Below are 25,414 nucleotides of genomic sequence, written 5' to 3'. Positions count from 1 at the left end.
CTCATGGCAGTGGCTTTTTAAAAAGCTGCTTATCTGATTTCCTGGAGAGCTGCAGGAACTGCGCTGTGTCAGGGGAGTAGACAGGCAATGAGCAGAAACACCAGGGAAAACTCAAACCTCTCCACAAGCCACCCAAAGTGAGAAAGGAAACTTCCAAATCCAAAAGGCAATTAAATTAGAAAAATGAATTCCTCAATCCAAAGTTGTTGTGTTTGGGGTTTTTTTTTCTTTTTTTCCACGCAGTCATAACATGTGACTTGCAAGACCAGGTCTACACTTTTGTTTTCTAGCTACAACTTGCTTTCTTTTGTTTAGAAAACTGGGTAAAGTTATCTTGCCAAGTCCCCTGTTCTCATGGAATAAATTGTATCCTTTGGGGTACAGACTTCTGGAGAGGTGAGCACTATGGGAGAGTCACCTTCTGGCCCCACCAGAGTGGATGGAAAAATGTCCCCAGGACCCATGAGAGCAGGACTTCCCTCTCACTGAACGGCACTCGCTAAGGCGGATTTAAACCTAGAAACATGTGGATGCTTAAATCTTTGCAATTATAGGAAGCCCAAACATTGCTACTTGCTCACAGATTAGGAGAGGCTACAGATTTACAGAAGGATACAGGTAGGGCATCATTAAAATATTCCTTTGAAATATTTTGTTGCATCAGGCAGAGAAACACTTGATGATCTTTACAGGAATAGGGTCAAATTTACTGATGTACAGTGTTTTTCCAGCCCTTTCACTAATAGCACAACAAGATACACTGTGAGCTCATTCCCCTTTTTTAGACATCCTTATGAACCACTTTAGATAAAACTATTTAGGAAAACAAAGCAAAAGCAACCTGTCATAGGGCTGTGCACCCAAAAGGACATCAGCTCTGCAGCACATTGAACATCTTTTGCCCATGATGGCCAACCTGTTGCATTGTTTTGCTGATGAAGAAAGCTGATCTTGGGTTCATTTGCCCGTGGGCATGGTTTGCAGGGCAGCTGAAGAACTCATAGCTTGAGTCCTACATGTGGTGTTTGCTCAGAGACAAGCATGGTCTCTGGGGGCTGCAACATGCCCTAGATTTGCTTTCATCTGAAGATTTGATTTGCCAGATAGAAAGTGGCTAAAAGCCATCTGCTACAGTAAAGGACAGCAATAAAATCAGCTGAAATGGGTGTTTCTTTGCTGCAGGAAAAACCCTTACGATGCACAACTCCTCCTGGCATCAGAGGTTGAAAACCTGAAGGTTGGGGACCCCTATGCCAGCCCTGAACAGGGGCAAAGAGGTCTGACAATTATCATCAGTATACAAAAATGCACAACACCAATCCAACAGAGCTGTTCTCGCAGAGAACTTCTCACAGCAACGTTATGCTCACAGCTAAATATATAACCAGAGTCATGCTTGGCACCACTGACCCAGAGAAGACGATTGAATAGCTAACTAGAATGAACACAGCTAACAGACCGTGACATTACCTATATGTTTCCCATCCCATGGTTGAGAATTAACCAGGAAATCACCTACATCCGTTGATTTTATTAAAACTTGGAGGGTTGGCACTGATGGTAATTGAAAGGTGGGAAAAGAGCAGCTGTTTTAAATAAACAGCAAGATTATCTTATGGAAACGCAATGGTGTTTCTTGGAACCACACTGTGAATAGTCTGGCTGCGCAAACCTCGCGTCTTTCACATCTTAAAAATAATTTCTATGTTGAGATACAACAGAAAAACTAAAAACCCTGCCAGGATTCTCTTTCCTATGAGCTTACAGATCACAGAATGAAAAGAATAAAAGGGGTTTTGTCTGGAGCAAATTCAAAATATCTTAGACACACAGTTGAGCAGGAACACACTGGCAGGGATGGGAGACAGTACAACAGACTTTCCTTTCCTTTGTCTTGCCACTGGAGTCCCAGATAATTCACCAAATCCAGCTCCCATCCTTGGGCTGACTGGCTGAATAGAGTAGCAGGGGGCAGACAAGGGCTGTGAAGGTCCATGCATGCATAACAGATACGCTACCTGCTGCCATACGGCAGGAGACACAAACGATTACTATTCCTCTACTCTTCTGCTATCATTCTTTAAACAGCCCTGAAAACCACCAGAGAGAGAGGCCTGAATTTACGACCCCCTTTATTTTCTCTCAGTGATTTATCTCCACTCAACAATGAGCTGGTGAAATGGTAAAACCACCACGGTGCACGCCCAGCAAAGCCAAACTCTGAGCTGGGCTTATGGCTTGATTTAGCAAGATCAAATTCAGTGTGCTCACATGCAAAATATGCATAAGTCAATACCCCCATGTTGTTTTAGTGTCCTTGATTTAAGAGTAAATTTAGAGCCCAGTTGAATCTACATCCCAGTAGTTTTAGCTAGATTTCTTTTAGCTATTCAGGCTCCCTCATTTCCAAAGATATCTCCATAAAAAATGGCATGGTATTTTCTCCATCTGCCAAACCATACATCATGGGCTTTAAACATGCAGACTTAAGGCATTAGTCAGCAAGCAGCAGTTTGACAGGGCTCCTGGCCACAGCAAAGTACCAAAATAGCATTTTATTCCTAGGAAAAGCACTCCAGACTTGCACCTCAGCACTTTACAAGCCCAAGTAAACACCGAGGAGGAGAGAGCTTATGATGATCCAAACTTTAACATTGAATTAGACCAACACACAGACACAAGAATTACCCTGTAAAGCCCTTTTGTGAAAACACATTCAAATGCCTGAACATGAGTAGGCTGCATTAGCTTTTCTTAAGAGCCCATCTGCTCTCAGCTGAGAAATTCAGGTCACACTTGTCTAATTTGTCTAAACTTGTCAAATTGTCTAAATTTGTGGACTGAAAAGTTTCTGCTCACACGGTCTTTATTAAGAGCCATGCAGCTGGATGCTGCCTCTTGCGTGACACTGAGGGGGTGCTAATCTGCTCAATTGCAGTTGTTTGCACATCACTCTGGTCATATCCAAGAGTAACTGCAGACTTGTTGGAACAAAATTGCAGCCCAGATTTTTGGAATTTCAAGAAAATAGTAATTTGTGACCTTCCAGCAATGAGTAAACCCCAAGCTCACCAACAGAGAAATTGAGGACATGAGATCTCAAGTCACAGGGACTCCAGAGATACCTAAGCTTTATCCTACATCTCAAAACGGGAGATTTTACACAAAAACATCAAATAGATTCCAACTACATCTCTAACACATGTTCTCAACAATAAAACCAAACATGTTAACTGCACTTTTTACCAGGAAAGGAAGGCAAATTGATACAGGATGCTCAATATCTTGAAGGAATCAGTCAAGTGTCATTGAACAATCGAGTTTTCAGACACAGTGCAACAAAATATTAATTTCCAAAGAGTTCCACAGTCTGTATGGAAAATTATATCTAAAATAGCACCCAGAATTTTTATTAAAATACATTTGAAAGACTATGATTTAAAACTTTGACTCTTTCTAAAGAAAACTTATTAATATTATTATTGTTGTTGATTTTAGGAGCTAGAAAAGCAAAATTTTAAGCTATACCGTGTAGAATAACATCATACTATTTTTACTAGAACCAGATGGAGAATAGTTTTGTTCAGACACAAACGATGAGAACCAGTTAGCATTTTTATTCAAAAGCTTCAGCATCTCAATAAAAGAAAAAGAAAAATCCTCTCAACTACTTTTCTCCAGATCTGAACAACTAAAAATTAAATACTTATTCTAAAAACCACAATGCTAGCTGGAAATTTACATTGCATATGGAAATCAAAAGTTTCTATGAATTACTGCCAAAAATGTTCCATACAGAAAATGTCAACCAATTCTATATTTTACTCTGAAGTTGTCAAGATGAAAAGCCAGCTGACAAGTTTATGTTACACAAAATTACTAATTGCTCACATCACATAGCAGATTTCTAACAAAAGCTTAGGGAAGCTTTGCAAAAGTTTTGCTCAAAAGTTCACTCAAGGGCATTAATCTAAAAAGATAAGCACTCCAGAAGGAATATCTGCTTTAAACAATGTTATGCCAAGCAGTCAATTTTAATCACATTATCTGGGCTACAGATGACTCAGGCACCACAGGTTAAAACACACTGAGCTGCTTTGCAGCCAGGGCTGTGCCCCACACAACTGGCATTGAGATAGGATGATCCTGATATGCTTAGTCTGAGTCCAGAAAACAGAGTTACGAGGCACAAACCACCAGGTACCTACAGACCTTTCCAGGCTCACATTCTGTCCCATCAGCCCAAGGTGTGTGTTGGGTTCGACATCCCTTGTGAGCCCCATCAACGTTGATACACCAAAGTCGTCGACACTGCATCTGCTTAAATGATTGAAAAGATCAAAGGATTAAGTATGTGCCACAGGCCTTACCAGATAGATAATGCTTTATGAAATTATCCCCCTAGGATTTATCATTAACTCACAAACTTGACATTAAATTGATGCATTGTGAGCCTGCTATTCATTCAACCCCAGGAGACCTTATTTTGCTCTGGTGAAACCAGAAAGAACAAGATTTGAAATTTCACTTACCATATAGGGGCACACTTGAGATCCGGGTCCAAAAATTAACTCGCATTGCTTGTTGACGTCATAAATCAGACCTGGGAGCTGCTGAGGCAATGTGTAAGTTCTTGAGGAAGGTTCATCCAGCAAACACTCCCCATAACCAGTACTGCAACACAAATCAGAAAAATGGTGTTAAACAGGAGGTGGTGAGATTAAATCCCATTGCTGTTTGCCCAAATTAGTCTTAGGGCAGCTGCATACAACATTTGCCATATTTAACAAGCACTACAAGAGCTACTGCAAACTCAAGCACAAGAGGGTATGTTACCCATCCACCACCACCCCTGTGCTGTGACAGCAACCATCCACCACAGCACAGTCAGCTACCCTGGCAAAAGCATTTCTGAATGTGCACAACCTGCATTTAGTTGCTGAGCAAGCAGCAGTACATTTTTACAAAGACTTCTGAAAGAAAAATTATTGATTAGCAGAACTGCCCAAGGGACTGAGCTCCTGGATTTGCCAAAACACCATCATGGGTCCTGTTCTGTTCCACGTTACAACACAGAGGAAGACATCCTAGCAAAATGGGTAATCACTGTGCATCAAACTGACCCGTGGCTCCTGGAACAGTGTTTCCACCATGGATTAGTGCCAGGACTTTATCTTGACCTGTGGAGCAGAAAGGCAGATTCAATCTGCCTTCTAAAACACAGCTCCGTATCTGGGCCACAGGGCTTGGAAAAGTCACTTTTCAGGTTTGAGGAAAACACACATTCCTTAAAAGCAATATCCATGGGGGAAGACTTATTCTTCCCCATTGAGAGGCTAGTCCTTGCCAGCTTATCATGAGGCTGAACTGGCAGAGACTAGATGCCAGGGGTGCATTCCTGCTCTATGTAAAGGATGTGTGCACACACAAATCCCTCTGATTTTCTCCAAATGCTGCATACTAGGACTTCAGGAACAACTCTCCATAAGACACATATATGTAAAACAGCCCAGCACATGCATATGCAAGGCCTTACTCCAGAAATTCAGTGATGTATTTCCTACTGCATTTTGACCACATCCAGGGATTGGTGTAGAAGTTCAGTGTTGGCGCCATGACATGCTGTTGATTTTTACCTCCATCTTCCTTGCACTTATGATTGTCATCATGTGGCATGTTAAATCTAGTAGAAAAAGAGCAGCAAAAAGTAGAGTCATTTAAGTGGCAAATGTCAAGTATTTAGCATAGCAAGAGCAACAGTGTGAACTAAATGCAAGCAAACTCAAGAATTTTTCCTAGATATGTTGCTGACAGATATTACAGAGTAAAAGTATTAATATGCACATATTCACAAGTGTCAACAAACATTGCTCAAACAGGGTTCCCAGCACTCATCTCCAAAAAGCAGCACCCTGCTAAGCTCTCCACACCGTGACTGCATATATTTAGCAGACAAGTCCTCGCAGGAGCCTGGAGCAAGATGCAATTCCAGCTGCAGTTGTTATCATGCAGACAGGCTAGAGTATGTCTCTACCTTCACAAAAATGGCAAATGCTCTGGAATTGAGCCACAGAGCCAGGAGTTGATCTGAGGGAGTAAGTTTCTAAAGGAGATGAATGACTCGAGCCCATGAACCACTGCTGGCTGAAGACCCTCACGCACACAGGCAATACCCTGTGTTGGACATGAAATGTTTCCTAATGTGTTTGAATACTTTGGGCCATGCTGTTGCCTAAATAGAGTTGCACCAGGGATAGACTTGGCTCTTATACTTATGTGGCAGGTTTACAAAATGCCATCAAGTGTCAATATCAACAGAAACTCATGCAAAGTTTGCAGCACATGACATCTTGAAGAATGCGGTAAATATGCTAACAGAGACAGAATGGTTTAAAGTGCTGTGCTGTTTGAAGTGGAGAAGGGGAAATGACCTGGTGTGATCCTGTGTTCCAAGGCCGGGGAGTTTATATTCCACTAAGATTACCTCCAACAAACCACCTTTTCACTCTGCTCTCTGTAAAAGAGCATAGAGGTGTTTCCTGCTCGGGAGCACAGCTAACCCCTCTGGCAGCTCTAGGGCAGCATTAGCAAAGGAATTAGCCACAGGTTAGGTGTGGAGAGTGCCAACCCTTTGAGGACTTTCTGTCGGGAAGTGTCATTTAAACAAATACTACTGCGGTAAAAATAGATTGTCTCAGCCAGCTCTCCATGAAGAAAAACAGAGTTTAAAACAATGAGAGATCTGTTCTTACATACTCATCCATCCCACACCTACAGACCTCCACTGTAAATCAGGCGTGTGATGGTTTGGGACTGAACCAGCTGCCTAAGGGTTGTAGCTGCAGGGTAAAGGACTGTGTGATCTAAGATGATTTTTCTCACTACTGGTCTCAAAGAAAGCCTAAATTGTTTAAAAGACATTTCCACTGGAGGAGGTGTATCTTGAATGACAGCCTCTCTTTTGGGGACGTCCAGTAGCACAAGATTTTCCCTGGTGAAATAGTTCAGAAGGTGAGTCAGGCTCACTTATACATCCTCATCACTTCCTACATGCCCTGGGTAAATTCCTCCTTCACACACAGCTGCAGCACTGTGTTCAGCAGCACCACACACAGCTGTGAGGCGAGCTGTGGCAGGCTGAGGAGCTGCTCTCAGAGGAGACCTCAGTCCCAAAAGACAATCAAAATGTGCCTGTGCCCCTCGCCCTGGTCCTCCCCAAGGTACCCAGCACCTCCTATCTCCAGCCAAACTCCTGGATAGTCCCAGTGGGTCATCATGTCTGCTGGGATAGATTCTGATGACATCCATATGTAGATGTGAGAAGACACAGTGATAAGGGACATTTTGTTAGCTCTCCTCCCTTGCTTATGTGCTGCTTAGGGGTACTCTATCACTCATCTTCCCCAAAATGTGGCCCTGCCAGTCTTGCTGCTCTCAGATAAGCTTCAGATTACCCTACAGTTTTATCTTCTTTGGTGGTGCATCTTCTACCCAAGTATATTTATCTCCTCTCTAATAATTAGGCTCAGCAAGTACCAATTCCCAACCTGGCTGGCAAGCCCTAGTTAGCACAAATCTTGCACTATTTAAATGTAAATGTATTTACATAAAACATACACATGGCCAAGTTCATGTGCTATTGTGAAAGCAGTGCTCAGTCCGTTATCCTCACTAATTGAACAGCTCCTGTATGGGTCACAGACTGTGCCCAGCTCTGCCAGACCTAGGAGAGAACAAAGAGGTTTACAATAGAAAAAGAAAAGTCACCCATGGTTCAGCACAGGCAACTAACATTGTCACTAAAAAAAAGCTGCTGAACACAAAGAAAAGGTTTTCCTTACCCAGAGTATCACACTTGTTGTGGGCTCTACAAATATCCTGTCTGAAAGCAGAACAGACCTGACACATTAATTTTCAATGCAGCAGTGAGTTAAGGTACAAGCACAGTAACAACAGTAGCCAAAAACAACCCTTGGTCCTCCAAGGGACCTTCTCATCCTGGTTTGCTACATCATCCAGAGCCCAAACTAACTCCCTACCATAGTCAGAGTTTTGCATCTTAAGCTGAACCCACAGGCAGACCTTAGATGGTTCTGAACCTTTAAAAGTCACCTATTGCTATGGTGGACACATCACCCCAATTCTGTTCACAATGACACTGCTTCCACAACTGTAAATGTCCTTACACCCACACCAAAACCTGAACATTTCCCATAACTGGACGTATTATACACTCACAGCCTCTGGCACACAACTACAGTTTGCATGAGAATATTCACCATACCTGGTAACAAGCACAGCTGTATCATGTTGGAGATGACTTCCTTCCGGGTGGTTCTGGGATTGCTGCCACTGGCAGAAGTTTTTTAATGTTGTCTGGGCATTGTAAGATATTGCAGGACCATCCTGATAAGCAACAAACAGAAAGCAGGTATTTTAATTATTCATCACAATGCTCACTAGAAATTCCATTGTCAAACAGAAGGTGAAAAAAATAATTTCCATTACCTGCTCATTATGTATCACAACCAATTTCACAATAACAATATTAATTAAATTTCCAATGCTTGGATCTTTGTAGATAGAAGCCACCTGTTTCAAAAAGCAATATTCAAAATTATTGCTTGCATTCAAGGAAACAAACAATTAAGACAACATAAGCACATTTTCTGTTTCACAACTTTTTCTCCTGACCTCTTCTGCCCCAGTCAATGCTCTGGTGTTACCTGAAGAGAATTCCTGCCAGAAGCACAATTTTAGAATGAAACAAACCAGCTGGTATCACAGAAACCCAACATTTCCTTTTGCTTTATCACACATTTCATCAAATTACAGAATCATTTTGCTCTGACATTGAAAGACCACCAACCAAGACTGTCAAAAGCAACTTACTCTCTCAAGCACCTAATTTTGATATGGATGGTTTTAGACCAAATATTCACTTCACTTCTACCCTCGAACAGGATGAGCATCCCTCCAGTGACACAACTATGGAGGCTGCTCCCTTCCAGTCACTCTGCAGGGCTGCCTGTCTGGGGATTACACTACTGCATTCTAGCACCTGCAGCTACTAAAACGCTTGTCCTCAGCCAGGAAAGGCAGCTCTAGAATCATGCCAAGGATCAAGGTGACCACAGGTTCTTTCTCCTTGCAAGAGCAAGGGAAGTCAGGCAACTGCACAATATACCAGCATCAGTCCCCTGGAAGGCCCAGTGCCCAAAGTACCTTTTTAACTCAGCTGCTATTTCACATGGACTTAAATAAAAAGAAGAGTACAGGCATGTGGACTAAAGGGTCAGCAATATTTCTCATGCTGTCTGGCTTTCAGAAAGCTGGGAGAGCTGTGAGAAGGATTAGGAAACATGATGGGTCTGGGAAAGAAGACCTTAACTAATGTTTCCCAGCCATGTTTTACCAGTTTTTACTGTAATCCAAGTATTATCTCCATGCTTAGCCAAGACAAACTAATACGCATGTGAATGCGGCAGAAAGAGACTCTGTGACCACCAGAGAACGATTTGTGGGTGAACCCTCCCCATGTTGAACACTCACTATTGACATCAGTGTCAAGACGTAGTGCTGCAGGTTGGCTCCATGGTAGGCGACCATCCTGCTGTCAGCCACCACCATCACCTCCACAAACCGAGGGTAGGAGAGAAACCGCTTCATTCGCTTGTGGCTCTTCTTTTCACCGATGGTCCCAGTCTTGTTGTTATCACCAGAAAAAGAATTCACCTCCAGGCTGTGCTTCAGCATCTCCACATCAGAGAATATGCTGCTTTCTGCCCACTGTCTTCTCCAGTGTTTCCGCTTGTTCTTTTTGTGACTGTGTTCATGATCTATGGTTAAAAAGCAGATAAAAACAAAGTACATTCCAGAGTGAATAAAATTAATACCACATGTATGTTATGTTATGTCAAAATACCTATTACGACTTCAACAAAGAGCTAGCAGGCTTGTTCCAAAAAAGCAGCTAACTGAAACAGAAGTGTGCTGTGGAAGACCACCATGTAATCCAACTTCTAAGGTTTAATTTTTAAAGTCATTTTGGGGAAGCCAGTGGCACTTAGAGGCAAACATTCCCATCAAGGCTTCCCTGCAGCAGAGCTGTCCCCGTGCCCATGGAGGAGGGATGGAGCCTGGTGATGGTAATTAGCCACCACAGTGGCAGCGTGAGGATTCTGGGCACGTCCAAGGTGGCCAGGAAACCACAGGAAACAAAGGTCCAAATCCTGTATTTCTAACTCAGGCATGAAGGACGGCAGGATTTGGCCTTCATAGCGAAGCAATTATATATGATTTATTTCTGTCTCTAACAATAACACGGCTGGGCTTCAGTTCCCCCCCCTCCCTTTATTATTCTGTGCTACAGGAATGGTAAAGGTCATCTAATAGCACAGCTGCCACTGGCAAAAGAATAGAATTCAGGAAGTTTCACATATACTGCTTTTGATATTCAATTAGGCCAAACATAAAAGCAGCCTGAAAATATACTCCATGCTGACACAAAGACGACAAAGTGAAGAGGGAGAACACGCAAATAAAACATATGGAACATGTACAATTAAGATTTACCATCTGATTAGTACATAATTATAGCATTACTTAAATGTAAGAGCAAAATCAGCCTTATTTGATGCCACTTAATTTTTAATCAGTTCATCTTAGGAAGTAGCTAATTGAATGTGATTCATCCATGAGAGACTGTTCATTTCTGCATTTAATATAAAGCCAGATCTGAACTACTCATCTACAACTCCAGGCTACAACCCTCATGGTCTTTGTAGCTTTAGTTTAATTTCGTCATGGTGGTGAAAAATATCACATTTCCTTATCTGACCCACTGAGTAGGTTAGAGGAAGCATAATATTGGGGAACAAAGGAATATTCAATGCTAAAACAAGATTGAAATGATAGGAAACTTCTTAGTTATTCTTCCTGTGTAGTTTCCTTTTAGGAATATTTGTAATAACTTCCAAAAAAAGAAATATATTCTCTAATATCATGGCAGGCAAAAAGGATCAGCCAGATTCTAACTATTTGAAAAATACTATTTTTTTGCCCTATGTGTAAATAGGCAATAGAGTATTTAAGAATGAAATCCTGTTTACTGTGAACTACTGAAGTCCTATAAATTCCTCTTTCTTCATATAGTCCAGACCACCTTAATACAGCAGAGAGTCCACAGTTATTTGAGTAAGAATTCGAGAAAGCCAATGGAATTTGTGGTTATAATTGGATTGCCCTAGTTCCTCTGCTCTAATCAATGCCCTTGTGTTGGCAAGGTTATGCTCTCATGCTGGCACTGCTTCTTGGGCAACCATGACATTATCCTGACTCATTCAGTGCCAGTCAGTGTGGGAAGCCAACTATGCACACAAATAACTTAAAGGTGAGAAGAGGACCAGACTGAGGAGAAAGTGCTAACCTCAGCCCTTCAGCCAGTTCCCCTCGTTTTTGCACCCTCAGCCAGCCACTTAAATTTCCCTTTTAAATAACTAACTTCCAAAAGGAGCTCAAGGTAAAATGGAACCACAAGGTGCCTTCTCCTCTGGCCTGCCTAGTAGAGACAGTAGTTAAATGGCAAAAAAAAAAAAGGAGGGAAATGCAAAGGATTTTTTGCAGACATCTATTACACAGGAGGTATATAAAAGAAATTAATTGATATTCACTGGGCTCACATTGAAATGCTGCAGCTGGTATTGCACACTAAAAAAAACCTAACAGCAAAACAAATTCACTCATAACACAAAAGAGGTCCACATGAAATGTCATGTCTGGTTCCGAGAACCCTGATCTGACCCACCCTGCAGGAGAATCAGAGTCCAACACAGCCAGGTACACCCAGCACAGAAGGAAAACTACCTTCCTTTTTGTTGCAGAGATCTGGCACAGTGTCACAGAGTCATTTAGGCTGGAAATGACCCTTAAGATCATCAAGTCCAATCATTAACCTCATGCTGCCAAGTGTTCGTACAGTTTCAGTGTTCCTCCCCCATTCAGCACACAAATCAAGTCAGACAAATCACCCCTTCAAAAACCTTGCTTTTTTTTTTCCAGGCACGAAGTCACTCCAGCGTTTGGAGCACGTTATTTGGACAGGTGTTGCCAGCCTGGTTACTGGAAAACCAGGCACCAGCGATGGGGATGCAGTGCGCATAAAGCATAGTAGTGAGCTGTTATCTTCACCCATCTTTCCTGCATATAACTACAGTCAGAGATGGTGCACATTCACCTGTAAAAAATTAAATGCTAATGGCTGTGCTCTGCCCTCAACCCATCCATAAAACCCTCACGTTAATGGGAGCTGCACACAGGCACTGCCAGTACTCTGTGTGCCTGATGCTGGTGATATCCTGCTCCATTATGATGGCCACAACAGCAAGGCTCTGACTGAATGGTGCAATGTGCTGGCCTTTCATCAGGCAAAAGTGAAAATCTCTCACAAAACACAAGAAAACTGCAATTTTACATCTACAGCTTCCTACTGCTACACATGCCACCGAAAAAAAAGGTGTGATATTTTTCCATGTTTTCCTTTTTTTTTCTATTGTGTTAACATATTAACAGAAATCAGGAAGAAAAATGGTTTGCTTGGCAAGCTCTCAATCCCTGCAATGACCTGAAAAACATCTACCTACACATTGACAGTAATTGGATGGCAGTAATTGGATGGGTTTAAGCAACAAAACAATTTTTTTTAATTTGCAGAAAAAACAAACCCCAATGAGCAGACAAACCCTTTAAACCATGAAAACTACAGATCAACAATTCAAGTATCAGATGAGTCCATGCACTGATTCAACAGCTCATATTCATTTTTGAGGTAGGTGAAGGCTGCTGGAATAATGTCCATTTTACTGCATACTTTACTAAGACAATCTATGGTGTTTCCACTGTCTTATACAGACCTACAGGTGTATCTTAATTCATTTTCTTCTTGGTTTCTTCTTTGTAATGTGGGACTTACAGAGGAGACCAAATTCTGTGACAGGGATATTCCTTCCTGATGGCATCTTCCCACTCCTGCCATTTGTTTTTGCTTGTGAAAGAAGACTCAGTCAAGAACCCATTCAGCTGATTTATGGATGATTCCTTCTGGTTAATATACTTTGGATCTATCACAAGAAAGAGGGCAGGGAAAACTCTGGCCATAAGTGAGTACTTTGCTTGCATGGGAGGGTGACAGGGCAGAGTCAGGAACTGCTTTCGAAATAGTAGCTATTGTTAAACTAAAACCAAAAATTAAAAGAAGGAATGATAGCTTATCCCAGCAGTTCTAATCCTTTCCATTTCTACATTAACTTGTCCTTGGACTAGAAAGCAATTTGCACAATTAAATAAGACATGTAACAATTCAAGCAATTCCAGTTGAGCTCCAAGTTCATGAGAGCTGCACATAGCAGGGAAAAAAATGTAAAAGAGAGAAAGCAAGAAAGGGGTAAAAAAAAAATCTATTTCTTGAGCTAACAACATTACCAACATCGCCCTGCTATAAAAGGAGCATGATCCTTCCAAACCAACTTATTAGCATAACTTTTCTGAATGTGTGACCTAGGATTTTTAACAAAGTTTGCTGCTCAGTGGTTGGCCCACAACACTCCTAGACCTGCTGTAACCCAGCTATGCACATGATAAAACTATCATTTGGAAGTTAATTATTTATTGCACACCTCCATAAAGCAGATCAAAATTCAGCTGAGCTCCCTCTGGGAAATCAGTCAGCATGTGACCCATCTCCCTCGACTTGAGCAGGAGCCCCAGGAGCAAACCCTGCCCAAATGCTTCTGTACAAGTTCCAGCTACAGTGGCTGGCTGGAATTTGCTGCCTGTAGCTGGTACAACAGCAGCCACTGCAGTGACTGCCATCACTTGGAAAACAGATGGGAGAGGCAAAATAGATTTTCCTTCATGCAGAGATCAGACTGGCTGAAATCAAACCACATTTTTAGGCTCTTCTTGCCAGAAAATGGGATGGAAACTGGCTCCTCTTTAGGACACAAACAAGACCTAAGCTGGACCAAAGGATTTTTCTAGCCCTGACCCTGTTTTAGTTCTCTATGAATATGTTTTACATCTCTATCTACCTTTCATTATATCTTCAGGTGTATCTCAGATGGATTTACATGAGGCCAAACTCTCAACTCTGTTACTGTGGGAGTGCTGTTGTATCCAGCATCCCTCAGAGCTATCGCTCCTTCTCTGCCAGCAGCTTCTCAACTTCTCAGACAACAGCCAGGGATGGAAACATAATGGGGGACCAGCCACTGCCTTGCTCTGTATCACACTAATATGGCCAGTTCTATGAGCAACACTAATCCTTGATTGTGCAAACAGAGCTGCTACTACAGATGGAAAGGGAACACAGATTTTATTGATAAAAGAGAGATAACAACCTACATCAGAAGGAAAACGAAGGATCCAGGCCAGCCAGGATCCAAAGAGGAAGATGTTCTGCACCAAGGGTAGAAGTGAAAGTTTGCTCGATTTTTCTAATCTGCAAACCAAAGAGTGTTTAACTGCAAATTAATCTGAACCCACTCAACAAAGAACAACTGAGGTTTCAAACTTTGTCAGCAAGAACTGCACAGAACTGCACAGATCAAGCTTTCATGGTTGGAATTATTTGCAATGCAGTAAAATATCAGCACTCTCACAAGTGTCACTCTTTGAGCAATACAAAGGAGGGAAGCTTTGATTTCCCCATGTTGTTCATACTTTCCTTTGAATTAGGAAACAGTCTGGGCTCAGAAGAGTTCCCTCCCAAAGTGTTACAGTAGGATCAAAATCTTGGGCTTCTACACAGAACTCTTCTTTGCTACTCAGAAAAATACTTGCATAGATGGATCACAAGCCCTCACGTACCAGGCATTCCTGCTTGTTAACTTTCTTGCCTTCTTCTACTTTGAACTTCGCACATACACTTCAGTAAGTGGTTTCCTACATGTCCATCTGGAGCAATGTTCGGATTCTCAGACAGGTCCATATACAGGAGCACCTGCTGCTGAAGTCAGTCCCACACATGAAGGCCAAAGCCTGGAATTTGTGTTTGTAGTATGTAAAAATATTAAGGCCAGAAAGCAATGCTACAGAGACATGAGTAGTTCAGTCTGGCATGAAGCTTCACTGATGTAAAAATCAACAGTTCCACCCCATTCACCCACTGCAGCCTGTGGTGCCTTTGGCTACAGACACCTCAGCCTTGGAGGTGCCAAAGCTCAAGTTGATGTTGAACCCTGAGGTCTTTCAGTGTGACTCTGCCTTTCTTCTTGTTGCTTGAGAACCATGGACTTGCAGTTTGCACCAATCAGCTTCTCTCAGTAATAAAATATTCTCTGGTTTATACCATGCAAACACCAAAGGCCACACATACTCTAGACAATTCCTTTCCTGATGATGAATATCAGAATGCATTCCAGCCTAAAAGACTTTTTCTCTGCATAAGGTAATAAGTTGTATGGGAAAAGTATCAATTTTCCACAGTAGACAGAAACTAGATTAATGAACAAAACAATAAATTGTCTCTCTAGGAAAGGAAATACTGACAGGTGAGCTGAGTACATGGCAGAAAATAATTCAAGATCATCTTACAGGCAAAATAATTAAATAAGTGCATCTCACAACTGCAAGGCACAAAAGCACCACCGTGATGGTACAACATAGTGCTGAAAATTACTGAAACCAGTTAAATAATCTACTGGGAAAAAACCCCAACAGCCCTGTAGAATTGGTAAAAAACCCATGTCAAAATGCTCCTGGAATTCACCCTGACACAGCAAGCAACTGTTTCCTAAAGTACATCCCAGTGTTCCACCTGTGAGCAGACACATATCCGAGCCAGGCTGTGGGTCAAACGGGTACAAACACAGGCACACTGACCTACTCTGGTGGCTTTTCAGCACACATCAGGAAAACAGCCAGAGCTGCTGCCTTTGGCACTGTCTGGGCTGATGGAACCTATCTGCCTGCAGAGCTCTAGAGGTGACACTTGATGAGCCAAATTCCTGCCTTGCAAAGCACTTGAGCACCCAAATTCTCACAGTTGCCCTTAAGGCAACTTGAAACACGTAACAGTCACAAGTACACCAATATGTTATCCACACTTGTGACTAGTGACACTTATGAGATACCAGGCCAACAAGAACAACACTGAGATCACAATGTTGCACAGACACTCAGTAAAAGGTAAGAAAAATATCCCATTAGAAAAAAGAAATTGCCCAGTAATTGGCCACAGGAATGCTGGTACTGACAACACAGGCACCTGGAAAATGAGTCACAGAACAGTCAGCCTGTTTATTTTCAGTATATGCCAAAGGGAAGAGACAGAAAACATCAAAGTGTTCCCTTCCTGCTTCTCCCACCTGCCCTTCTTTAGTGAATGTCCAGAAAGATGAGGCAAAAGTAGATGCAAAATTGCATGTATAACCATTTTAATTCTACGAGAATAAAGTCAGTTCACTTACCATGTTGCAGTTGCATAACAGTAACCAATCAACAATAATTTGTTTAGTCACAATCTTAGCCGTACACATTTGGGGTGCTTGATATATTTTCAATACTAGGAGCAACAACAAAATGCATGCACCTTGCTTATAACTCACACCGAGGAATTTTAAACCAAAACCAGTTATGGGAACTGTATCATTGACTGTGATCAACTGTTTTTAACTGAAGGTCAGTCTATTACCTTATTTCACTTGCCAACCTCATAAGACACTGCAAACATTACAGACTGATCCTTTCCCCAACTCAGCATGGGAAAAGCTTGTGCTTGATATCCCAGGCACATTTGACCAAGTATTAGTTGGCTCTTACTGTGCTTTTACCTCAAGAGGATGCCAAAAATAGAAGCAATTACATTGGCATATGGGACTTGTGACGTAACTCTCTCCTCTGCTGTTTTTGGGAGGGAAGGAAACCTGAAATAATTACTATCTAACTAAAAATTACAATTCACTTCCTTAAGATGAGAAACTTTTCTGAGGGAAAGAACTAAGTCACTGTTTTACCCTGAGGCCAAAAGCAAAGCTGACAGCTTAAACAGACTTTTGAAAGAGCTCAAGGATTGCTCAATATGGAAGCAAAGGTTTAGGAAAACCTCTGTGCAGATATTCTGTAACCTCAGGGTTACGTGACACCCAGCAGTACAGAATTTGCCTGAAGACCTGCCTGGAAACCAGACACCTAGAATGTGAAATCCTGCTCATTGAAGGAGTTGAAAACAAAAAAAGGGACACAGTTGGAAGCAAGACAAACAGTCCAAAAGAAACAGCAAAAATACAAAAGGGCTCTAGACCAACAGCCCTACTGCAAAGGATCTGGGATTTCACCATGGACCACTCACAAGAGTACAAACATCAAATCCTGTTGAAAAGGAATTCAGTGTTTCTACCTCAAAACTTCCATAAAATAAGAATGTAACACATATAAAATGTCTGTAGAAAGAGTAGGAAATTTTCCACCAGTGGCCCCATTCTGCTCCACTGCCAATTCTAACACTGGGTACACATCCAGGAGCAGGAGCTCATCCCCTTCCTGCACCAATGAAAGACCACTCTGTATGGAAAGGGACAAAGTCAGGCTTTAGTCACAGTACCAGATTCCCAACACATCCTCCCCTGGCTCTGCTGATAACACTCTAACAAATCCACACCTTGGCAACCTCAACCTCGCCACTCCATCCCAAGCACACGCAAACACAGTGACAGGACCACCTCCTGCTTGTGCCATAGGTTCACCAGTGACTTCCCATGCAGCTGGGTGGCATTAGGAGAGGGATGACAACCATCTGTACGGGCTGAGCAGGCTGCTGCCAATTATCAAGTGGAAACAAGATCACAGTCACTGAGCTGGCAGCACCAGGCATTTGGTTGCTCAAGACATAGGGCAGCGCTCCTCTGCTCTGGTGGTTCCCCAGTGTCACGTTCAGTGGGAAAGGTTATTAAAGTTACTACGAAAGGGTAATCTATTACAAATTACTCATTAATGCAACTGAAAAAATCAGTGACATATTACTGATTGTGCCAGTGTCACGCTAGCTCAGCAGCAAGACTTGGTTCATGCTGCTGGTTTCTCTACTGCCTTTTAGAGGAACATTCTCAGCTTCCCTTTGTGGAGCTTCTGTGCCTTGCCACAGACATACTGCCTCTCCATAGGCAAACTGCTTAAACATCGCAACAAAACACCCAGCTGCAAATGTGACAGCCTTTTGCATCCGTTTCTGGCAGGTACTGGGATGTGCTAAGCCTGCAGGCTGTGCCCTGCAGCCATCTGTGCTGGTAGTACTTGGTGGGTTTTGGAAAGCAACCTGAGCAGGTGAGTCACCGGGCTTTCCCACCTCTGCCGGCAGCGGTGGGGGCACAGCCAGTGCGGTGCAGGTAAAACCTGCTCTGTCCTGCACTCAAATGAGCCCACTTCCAAAACCTCACCACCTCAGCATGAATTGCTGGAAGGCCTCTTTGCTGGCTACAGCACCTTGGCTCCCCTCCAGAAACAGAAACAGCTCTAATCATCCTTCTACTAGTTTGGCACCATCAGTGTTATTGCTGCTTCTGCTGGAGGAGTTTTGCCCATGGTGGATATTCCTGCTTTAAACGCTCTCATTAAGGAGCAAGGACTTTGTTCAAGATCCTCACATGCAGCCCCAGAGCCCACATCTAACACCAACCTTGGAACTGGCACAGCTGACCAGCAGCAAGTCACAGGAGCAGCTAGCACTCTATACATTCAGTCCTTGGTTTATTCATCTCTGCCCTAGGTGGGACTTGAATATAAAAGAATTATGAGAAAAGAACAGGGAGATATTTAACTAATGAAGCTGGGAAGGAAACAGGAAGCACAGATCAGCAAAATTAAGGCAGTGGATACAAAGAAGGAGGTGCCCAATAAAGTTCATTAAGGAATTCTGCACCAGGGTCACAAAAAATGCTACAAGGAATTTGCAAAGTTTGGAGCAATAGATGTGCAGGCAGCAGAAGTGGGCAACAAAAAAGCCCAGTTGTCACAATTATATCCAAGGACACAGAGAAATTGTGGCTCATTGCCACCAGGCACGTGGAGGCCACATCTGCCTCAGAACAAGGGGTAGCCAACAGACAGATGGATTGGGTAAGATTCTGTAAAAGGCTAAAGCTATGACAAAACCCAACAAAGCTGGAAGACAGGAGCTCTAGAGAAGCCAACAACCAAAATACATGTACAAATATATCAGTGAGTGAAAACACAGGAAATGTGAAAGAAAGAAGTAGCAGAAAGGGATACAAGACAGAGCAAGAGGTGGACTGAAGTGGTTAATTCAGGTGATGACCAGAGGCACTGTCCTTTTGGCACTGGGAGCTCTCTGCAAGACCCCACATTCAGGGTTTCACATGGAAACCAGTGGGTAAGGCTCACTGGTCTTCTCCTGGCAGAAAGTCATACTAGATGGGGGTTGGAGAGCTGCTGCCAGCCCTCCTGGAGGTGGCCGGCACACGGACACAGCTCCCTCTGCACCACAGGATGCAGCTACGCGCCTTTTATCACTGGAGTCAGATTGTTCCTCCGCGGGGCGCAGGAAAGCTCCGTGCTCCAGCTTCGCAATGAGCCACTTCCTTTTTTTCTTTTTTTAGGATCACAATTTCTTTTCTCTTCCTCCTCCACCTCAAAAAAGCGGATATTTAATAATTTGGATCGGAAGAGCCCGCTATCGTGAAGCGATGGGTGGTAGCGGCGCTGCACCTACTGACATCACACTGTCAGCCTAGCCACGCCTTCATCCCGGCAGGGCTATTCAGTAAAACACAACTAATTATTCTGCCAGACCCTCAGCCAGATGACAAATTGATTCACGGCACTAACTAAAAGAAGGGAAGGAGAAGAAATTGCACCATTTCCTATGACTGAAACTACATTAACCTGTTACCCTAAGGAAAACTTTGTCAAAAGTTTTTATTGCGGTGGCTGAGCTATACACCAGACGGCTGAAGTGCATTGCCAGAGACCTCAGTGCTGTGCTATGAAAGTTCATCTGCAGAGCACAATTTGCATTTGATATCCATCAGAGTTCAGAGGAAAAAGATCTTTTTTCAGAACATCTGCAGAATATCTTGTATGTCAGAGAACCTAAAACTGTTATCAGAAACTGCTAATTAAAATTTAACAAAAGCAAATACCTGTTTTTCTAAGCTGACCTGAGGATGCTGAAAACTAAAAGTAAGACCACGAAGACTGCTAGAAATGAAAAGCTTTTACTCAATCTGTCAATGAATTCACAAGGGAAACTTTCCTGAATACTGAAAGAAGTCTAGAATTACATCATCATGGCAAGGGCACACCAGCATGGTGCTTATTAATCATTTCCAGGAAACAGGAAGAAGACTATTAGAAAGTAATATTTAATAGTACCAACTTCCCGACAACGTGGGCTGCCTTGCTCACTGCAGGGTGGGTACCTCAGATTTCCCGCGCATGAATTTCCTCTTTGAACAAATTTCCAACCCTGCCAGAAACCTGCAATGCAAATGTACCATTTCACACTTTCTTCTGACAAAAGACTGGATTCAGACAACATTCTACAGCTATGACTAACTCCTAAACTCTCATGAAACCACTTTTTGCTGGTAGGAGTGAGAGATGCACCCTGCCCAAAACAGTGAGTGCATCTAGATTTTGTATGTTCACCATTGCTTCACAGACATGTGACACACCTTCTCCAAAGACATGTGAGACATCTTCTCTCACCAGACATAACCCCAGGGAGGACATCAAGGTTTACCACTGCCCAGGCTACCCTGAACTTGCTCCTCAAATACAATGACCAAGACTTGTTCACCATACATGTATGGCCAGAGCATCATTCCCTTTCAAAAGCTTGGACAATGGTAAAAAGTAGAGGGAGAGATGGACAAGAAGCACAGGAGAACAAATACGACTGCCATGCCTATTAGGAACTTTTAAGCTTGTACTTGAGAGGTGAGACCACCTCTCTCCACTGCATAAAGCAACTGAGAAGAACAAGAAAACAAAAGCATGTTGGAAAAGAGAAAGAAGAGACATACATCTTGTAGGTAATATCACAGATGGAGCATTATTCTCGTGAACCGTGATCCAGAAGAATAATACACTAAGTGGAAGCTACAATACAGTGGGGTGAAATACAGCACACTATTAGAGCAGCACAGTCAAGTTCACAAGTGACAGTCAGAGCCCTCCCAGCTACCTTTGATTCAATGAGTCCTGTGATCTGCTGCTCCATTCCTCCAAGGGTTACTGATGCAATGTGCCAGATTCCGTGTTTCTTTCCAACTGTTCTGAGTCTCCTGCATCTGATCTCAAAGAAGGGAGCAGAAACAGCTGGAAGAGAGAAACCAGAATGGCATAGTCCAGCAGCAACCCTTGGAAGAACAAACATTGACAGCTTTGTGTGTGGGTACCATTGTACTTCAGCACATATGCTTGTATGTGGACTTGTATCCACATATCTTCTAGAAGAAACACATGTTGCTAGTGCTCTGGCTGGTCACAGAGCATCAGAGCATCTTCTGACTTGGCATGATCAGTGTAACCTGAACAGACCAACAGCTCAACAGCACAGCCGTGACCCACAGTCATGGGTGCCAAAGAAGTCACGTGTGCTAAATGCCGTCTAATTTTGGCACCATGCTTCTCCTCTAGTGATACCTTCACTCCCTGAGCAACTCCATCTACTTTGCAGCATATGAGCAGCTCTCAGCCCATGTAAGGGGACCCAGTCAAGGTCTAATCTGTTTAAGCTTTAGAGCTCCTGTAGATCTGATCTAGCTGCAGGCCAAAGGAGGAGGGCAAAACAGCAGGTGAAACAGGAGACTGAAGGAATAAGCTTCTACAGAGAAAATTTAGGTATTTGCTGCCAAAGGAGAGGATTAGTTGTGAACATCAGGAAGTCAAGGAAGCAGAGAGCAGCAGGAGGCCACTGCGGATAATAGAGACAGCAGGAGCAAGGCTATTGCTCATCAAGGCACGTGAAGGGGAGATAAAAAGGCCTGCGCTCTTTCATATGTGCAAGGACTAGAAAGAGGGAGTGAGGAGGTCATGGAGATGGTGCTGGCGGAAGAAGGGCCACAAGGTAAAAAAAAGCCTTTGAAAATGAACCATGGAAGTGATTAATATGGGAAGAACTGTCTGGGTTGGTGTTAGGACCTTTTCATTTCTACTAGAAAGAAAAGACAATGCAACAGCCAGGTTTGGGGAAGAAAGACCAGGAGCACAGCTAGACCAAGACAGAAAGATGTCATTTAAAGGACAGAAACAGAATATCAGACAGAGAGCAAATCAGAGTAGGATGGGTAGGAATTATATGTAGGAGAGAACAGAAAATGAGTTTAGAGGCTCATGGGATATTTAAGGCAAGACAGCACAAAGGATCTCTTGCCAGCCTTACAGCAGGGATGAAAGAGAAACCGGAACACTTTTCCTGACCACAACTTCCTTATAACCAATTACTAGAAAGCACAAGCACACCACATCTCTCCAGGACAGCATTACAATCACGAGCTCAGTTCTAGCACACACAACACCGTTTCTGGAGTGGGCCCCTCAAGTCCACATCCCTTCTGTCCCACACAAACCTACTGCCTTTCAGCTGCAAATGGCACTGGTAAGAGCCAAGTCATCAAGGGCAGTAACAAAATGAGTACCTGGAGTATCGCAAGTCTGCCTGTCCCCTGAAGAGTTGGTTGGAGGTGTCCGGTGTCGGTAAACAAGATGTGGTTTATTGTGTTCTTCTTCATACTCCTGCTCTTCAAGTGATAGCAGCGGCTCTACAAAATAGTCCCCATCGTCAGACTTGAATGTGCCTAGCTGAGGACCAGAGAGAGGAACAGGCAGTCAGCTTTGGACGATGACAAACCACCGAGCAGCACTACCCCACAAAATAAGCAGCTAATGAGGGAGGGTGTGTGACTGCCCAGTTCTGCAGCGACACCTGCAAAGGCACAGGCTGGAGCTCCAGCTTTGGTCACACCACCTGCACCCACACTGGCCTGCAGTGCTCCCTGCAGTCATCCCACTGCAGCTTACAGAAAGCTAATTACTAATCAAAGGCCAGAAGCATAAAAGGGGTACATCTACCAGACCACAGTCCTATAGCAGTGACATTTCTAAGCCACCTTTGCTGGAGGGACAATGGTGTTGCAACCTGCTGGAGGCCCCAGTGCAACCCCATTGTGTTGTCCTGGTTTTGTACAGCTGTTTTCCATGAGACAGACTTTAAACCCACGTGTAAGGACCAGAGGGCAGTGTCCAGCCAGTGAAATCCTCGCTTATGAGAAGACACTAAGATTCCTAGTTGCATGTGGCAAAGAATATAGGGATTTTGTAGGCAAAGAAAAAATATCAAAGAAAAAAACACTCTACAATCATCCCAGACTGGGATATTGGAACAGTAATGGCGAAAGAGGCCTGTCCAGTCACACATACATGCCCAAGCCAGGTGAACACATGCATCCAGGAGAGCTGCTGGACCAGACAGGGCCAGCAGAGACTTCTGAGGAGCCCCTGGCACTGACTGAAAGGTATCAGGGCAGACAAAAGAAACAGCCCTGCTGGGAGCTTATGCTCATCCCAGTGCCAGCATCCCTGGACCAAAGGGCACCAGGCTGGGGTACCAAGGAGCGGGCCATGCCCCTGCCCTGGGCTGCCGGTTGGCTCCAGGGCCAGCGCTGCTGGAGAGACCCCCATCACCCCTCCGGGGACAGGTGGGTGTCCGTGCCCGGGTCTGCCCCGCGGATCGCCCCCCCGCGGTGCCGCTGGGTGGCAGTTTTTCCCCCAAAACCCGCGGAGCAGGAGGGGCTCATTCCGGAACACGGTGGCATAACTAGCGCGGGGTGAGAGAAAACCCCGAGAGGGACGAGGCGGAGCAGCCGCGACCGAGGCAAGGGGCCGGTCCCATCGCTCTGCCCACCCTCCGTCTCCCCGCTCCTCCTCCTCATCCTCCTCCTCCTCCGCCTTCGCGCTTCCGCCCCGGCGTGCCGCCCCTGGGCGCCGGCGGGGCCCGGCCGGGACCGGGACCGGGATGCGGGTCTCACCATCCCGGAGCAGAGGCTGATAACGGCGGTGAGCCGCGGGCGGGCATTGACGTGCCCCCGGTAGAAGCAGTGCTTCACGTCGGCGTCGGCCGCCTCGGCATAGAGTTGCCGCTGGTCGGCGGGGGGCTCTCCCAGGAGGCTGACGGTGAAGAGCGGGGCGATGAAGGCCGAGCTAGCCGTCAGGTTGAAGAGGAACTCCTGGCCGAAGGCGGACAGCCTGTAGTGCGCCTTGGGGGAGGCGGCGGCCGTCCAGGCGTCGGGGGCAGCGCTGGTGCTCCGCCGGCGCCGCCTGAAGTGGACATCAGTGGGGAAAGGCTCGCCGAACTCATTCACCCGGGTAGGAGTCACGATTTCGTACTCGCTGAGCTTCTCCAGCAGCTGGGCTGCGAGGGGAGAGAGATGCACATGTCGCTGAGCGGGGTGGCCGAACTCCGCGCCCCCGGGGGGCGGCAGCCCAGCACCCCCCGCGCCCCGCCCCTCCCCGAGCACCCCCTTACCTTGCCTGGGGTGCAGCTTCTGCCTCCTCGCTCCCGTCCTCAAGCCGTCGATGAAGAGCGTGGTGAGTGCCAGCGCCAGCGGCGCCAGCTGCATGGTGCTGCGCGCTGTCCTCGGAGGAGCAGCCTTCCCCGCGCTGCGCTTCTCCTCCTTCTTCCTCCCTTTCCCTCTTTTTTCTTTTCTCTTTTATTTTCTTTTTTCTTTCCTTCCTTTCGCCCCTCTCTCGCCGCTCCCCGCCCCCGGAGCGAGCCGGGGGAAGGCTCCGGAGCCGGGCGGCGTTAGGGGCGGGCGGGCCGGCGGGGCGCGGGGCGCCGGGGGCCGCGCATGGTGCGCGGGGGCGGACGGGCCGGGGTCGGGACTGACGGGCCGGGACGGGGGAGCCGCCCGCCCGCCCGCCTGCCTGCTCTCCCTCGCTTTCCGCCTCTCCCCCCGTCGGGCTGGTGGACGGGGCGCTCCCGGGAGTCAATTTAAGGGGGCGGGCTCCATAGATCAAGCAGGAGAAAAGATCCCGCCCTTGCAGGGACAGCCCTTCCTCTTCTCCCCCACTCCCCTCCTTCCAACATGTCACTTTCATTCCCGAGAAACTGCCGAAGTCGCAGGGTTTGGCTAAGACCAGCCATCGCTGTGGCTGGACGGGGCGGGCGGGGGGAGCCGCTCCCCGCCGGCTCCTTCCAAGTGGCTTTAAAATCGCGAAGTGGCCCGGGCAGAGCGGCACCGGCAGCAGCCTGGTCTGCCAGGTCCTGGGGGGAAGAGCCACTTTTAGTCACTCACCAGGAGGAGAGCTGAGTTTTCTTACATAATTGATGTTTTTCTTTTTTTTTTTCTTTTAAAGCAGCTCGAAGAAGTGGACCAGTAATCGAAGAATCCACAGTGTG

At 45.0% G+C, this 25,414-nt stretch overlaps 1 protein-coding gene across 3 annotated transcripts in view; it reads right to left on the bottom strand.

Moving 5' to 3' along the window:
* The window catches only part of ADAMTS9 (ADAM metallopeptidase with thrombospondin type 1 motif 9), an 83,692-nt gene extending 58,664 nt beyond the window's left edge, over positions 1 to 25,028 (bottom strand). For 2 of the 3 annotated variants that reach the window (XM_071550315.1, XM_071550317.1), the window contains exons 1-11: positions 24,542 to 25,028; positions 24,045 to 24,427; positions 22,656 to 22,818; positions 9,553 to 9,839; positions 8,509 to 8,592; positions 8,285 to 8,406; positions 7,842 to 7,882; positions 7,618 to 7,723; positions 5,537 to 5,683; positions 4,533 to 4,674; positions 4,213 to 4,320 (exon numbers count right to left, since the gene is read on the bottom strand). In XM_071550315.1, the coding sequence (XP_071406416.1) occupies positions 4,213 to 4,320; positions 4,533 to 4,674; positions 5,537 to 5,683; positions 7,618 to 7,723; positions 7,842 to 7,882; positions 8,285 to 8,406; positions 8,509 to 8,592; positions 9,553 to 9,839; positions 22,656 to 22,818; positions 24,045 to 24,427; positions 24,542 to 24,635 (1,677 nt within the window). In that variant the 5' untranslated portion in view covers positions 24,636 to 25,028. The remainder of the gene's footprint in view (positions 1 to 4,212; positions 4,321 to 4,532; positions 4,675 to 5,536; positions 5,684 to 7,617; positions 7,724 to 7,841; positions 7,883 to 8,284; positions 8,407 to 8,508; positions 8,593 to 9,552; positions 9,840 to 22,655; positions 22,819 to 24,044; positions 24,428 to 24,541) is intronic. The other variant, XM_071550316.1, reaches the window with a different exon arrangement.
* Positions 25,029 to 25,414: the final 386 nt, after the last annotated feature.

Source organism: Pithys albifrons, chromosome 3, assembly GCF_047495875.1.
Source record: "Pithys albifrons albifrons isolate INPA30051 chromosome 3, PitAlb_v1, whole genome shotgun sequence".
Classification (NCBI taxonomy): domain Eukaryota; kingdom Metazoa; phylum Chordata; class Aves; order Passeriformes; family Thamnophilidae; genus Pithys; species Pithys albifrons.
This window is presented reverse-complemented; position numbering and strand designations above follow the sequence as displayed.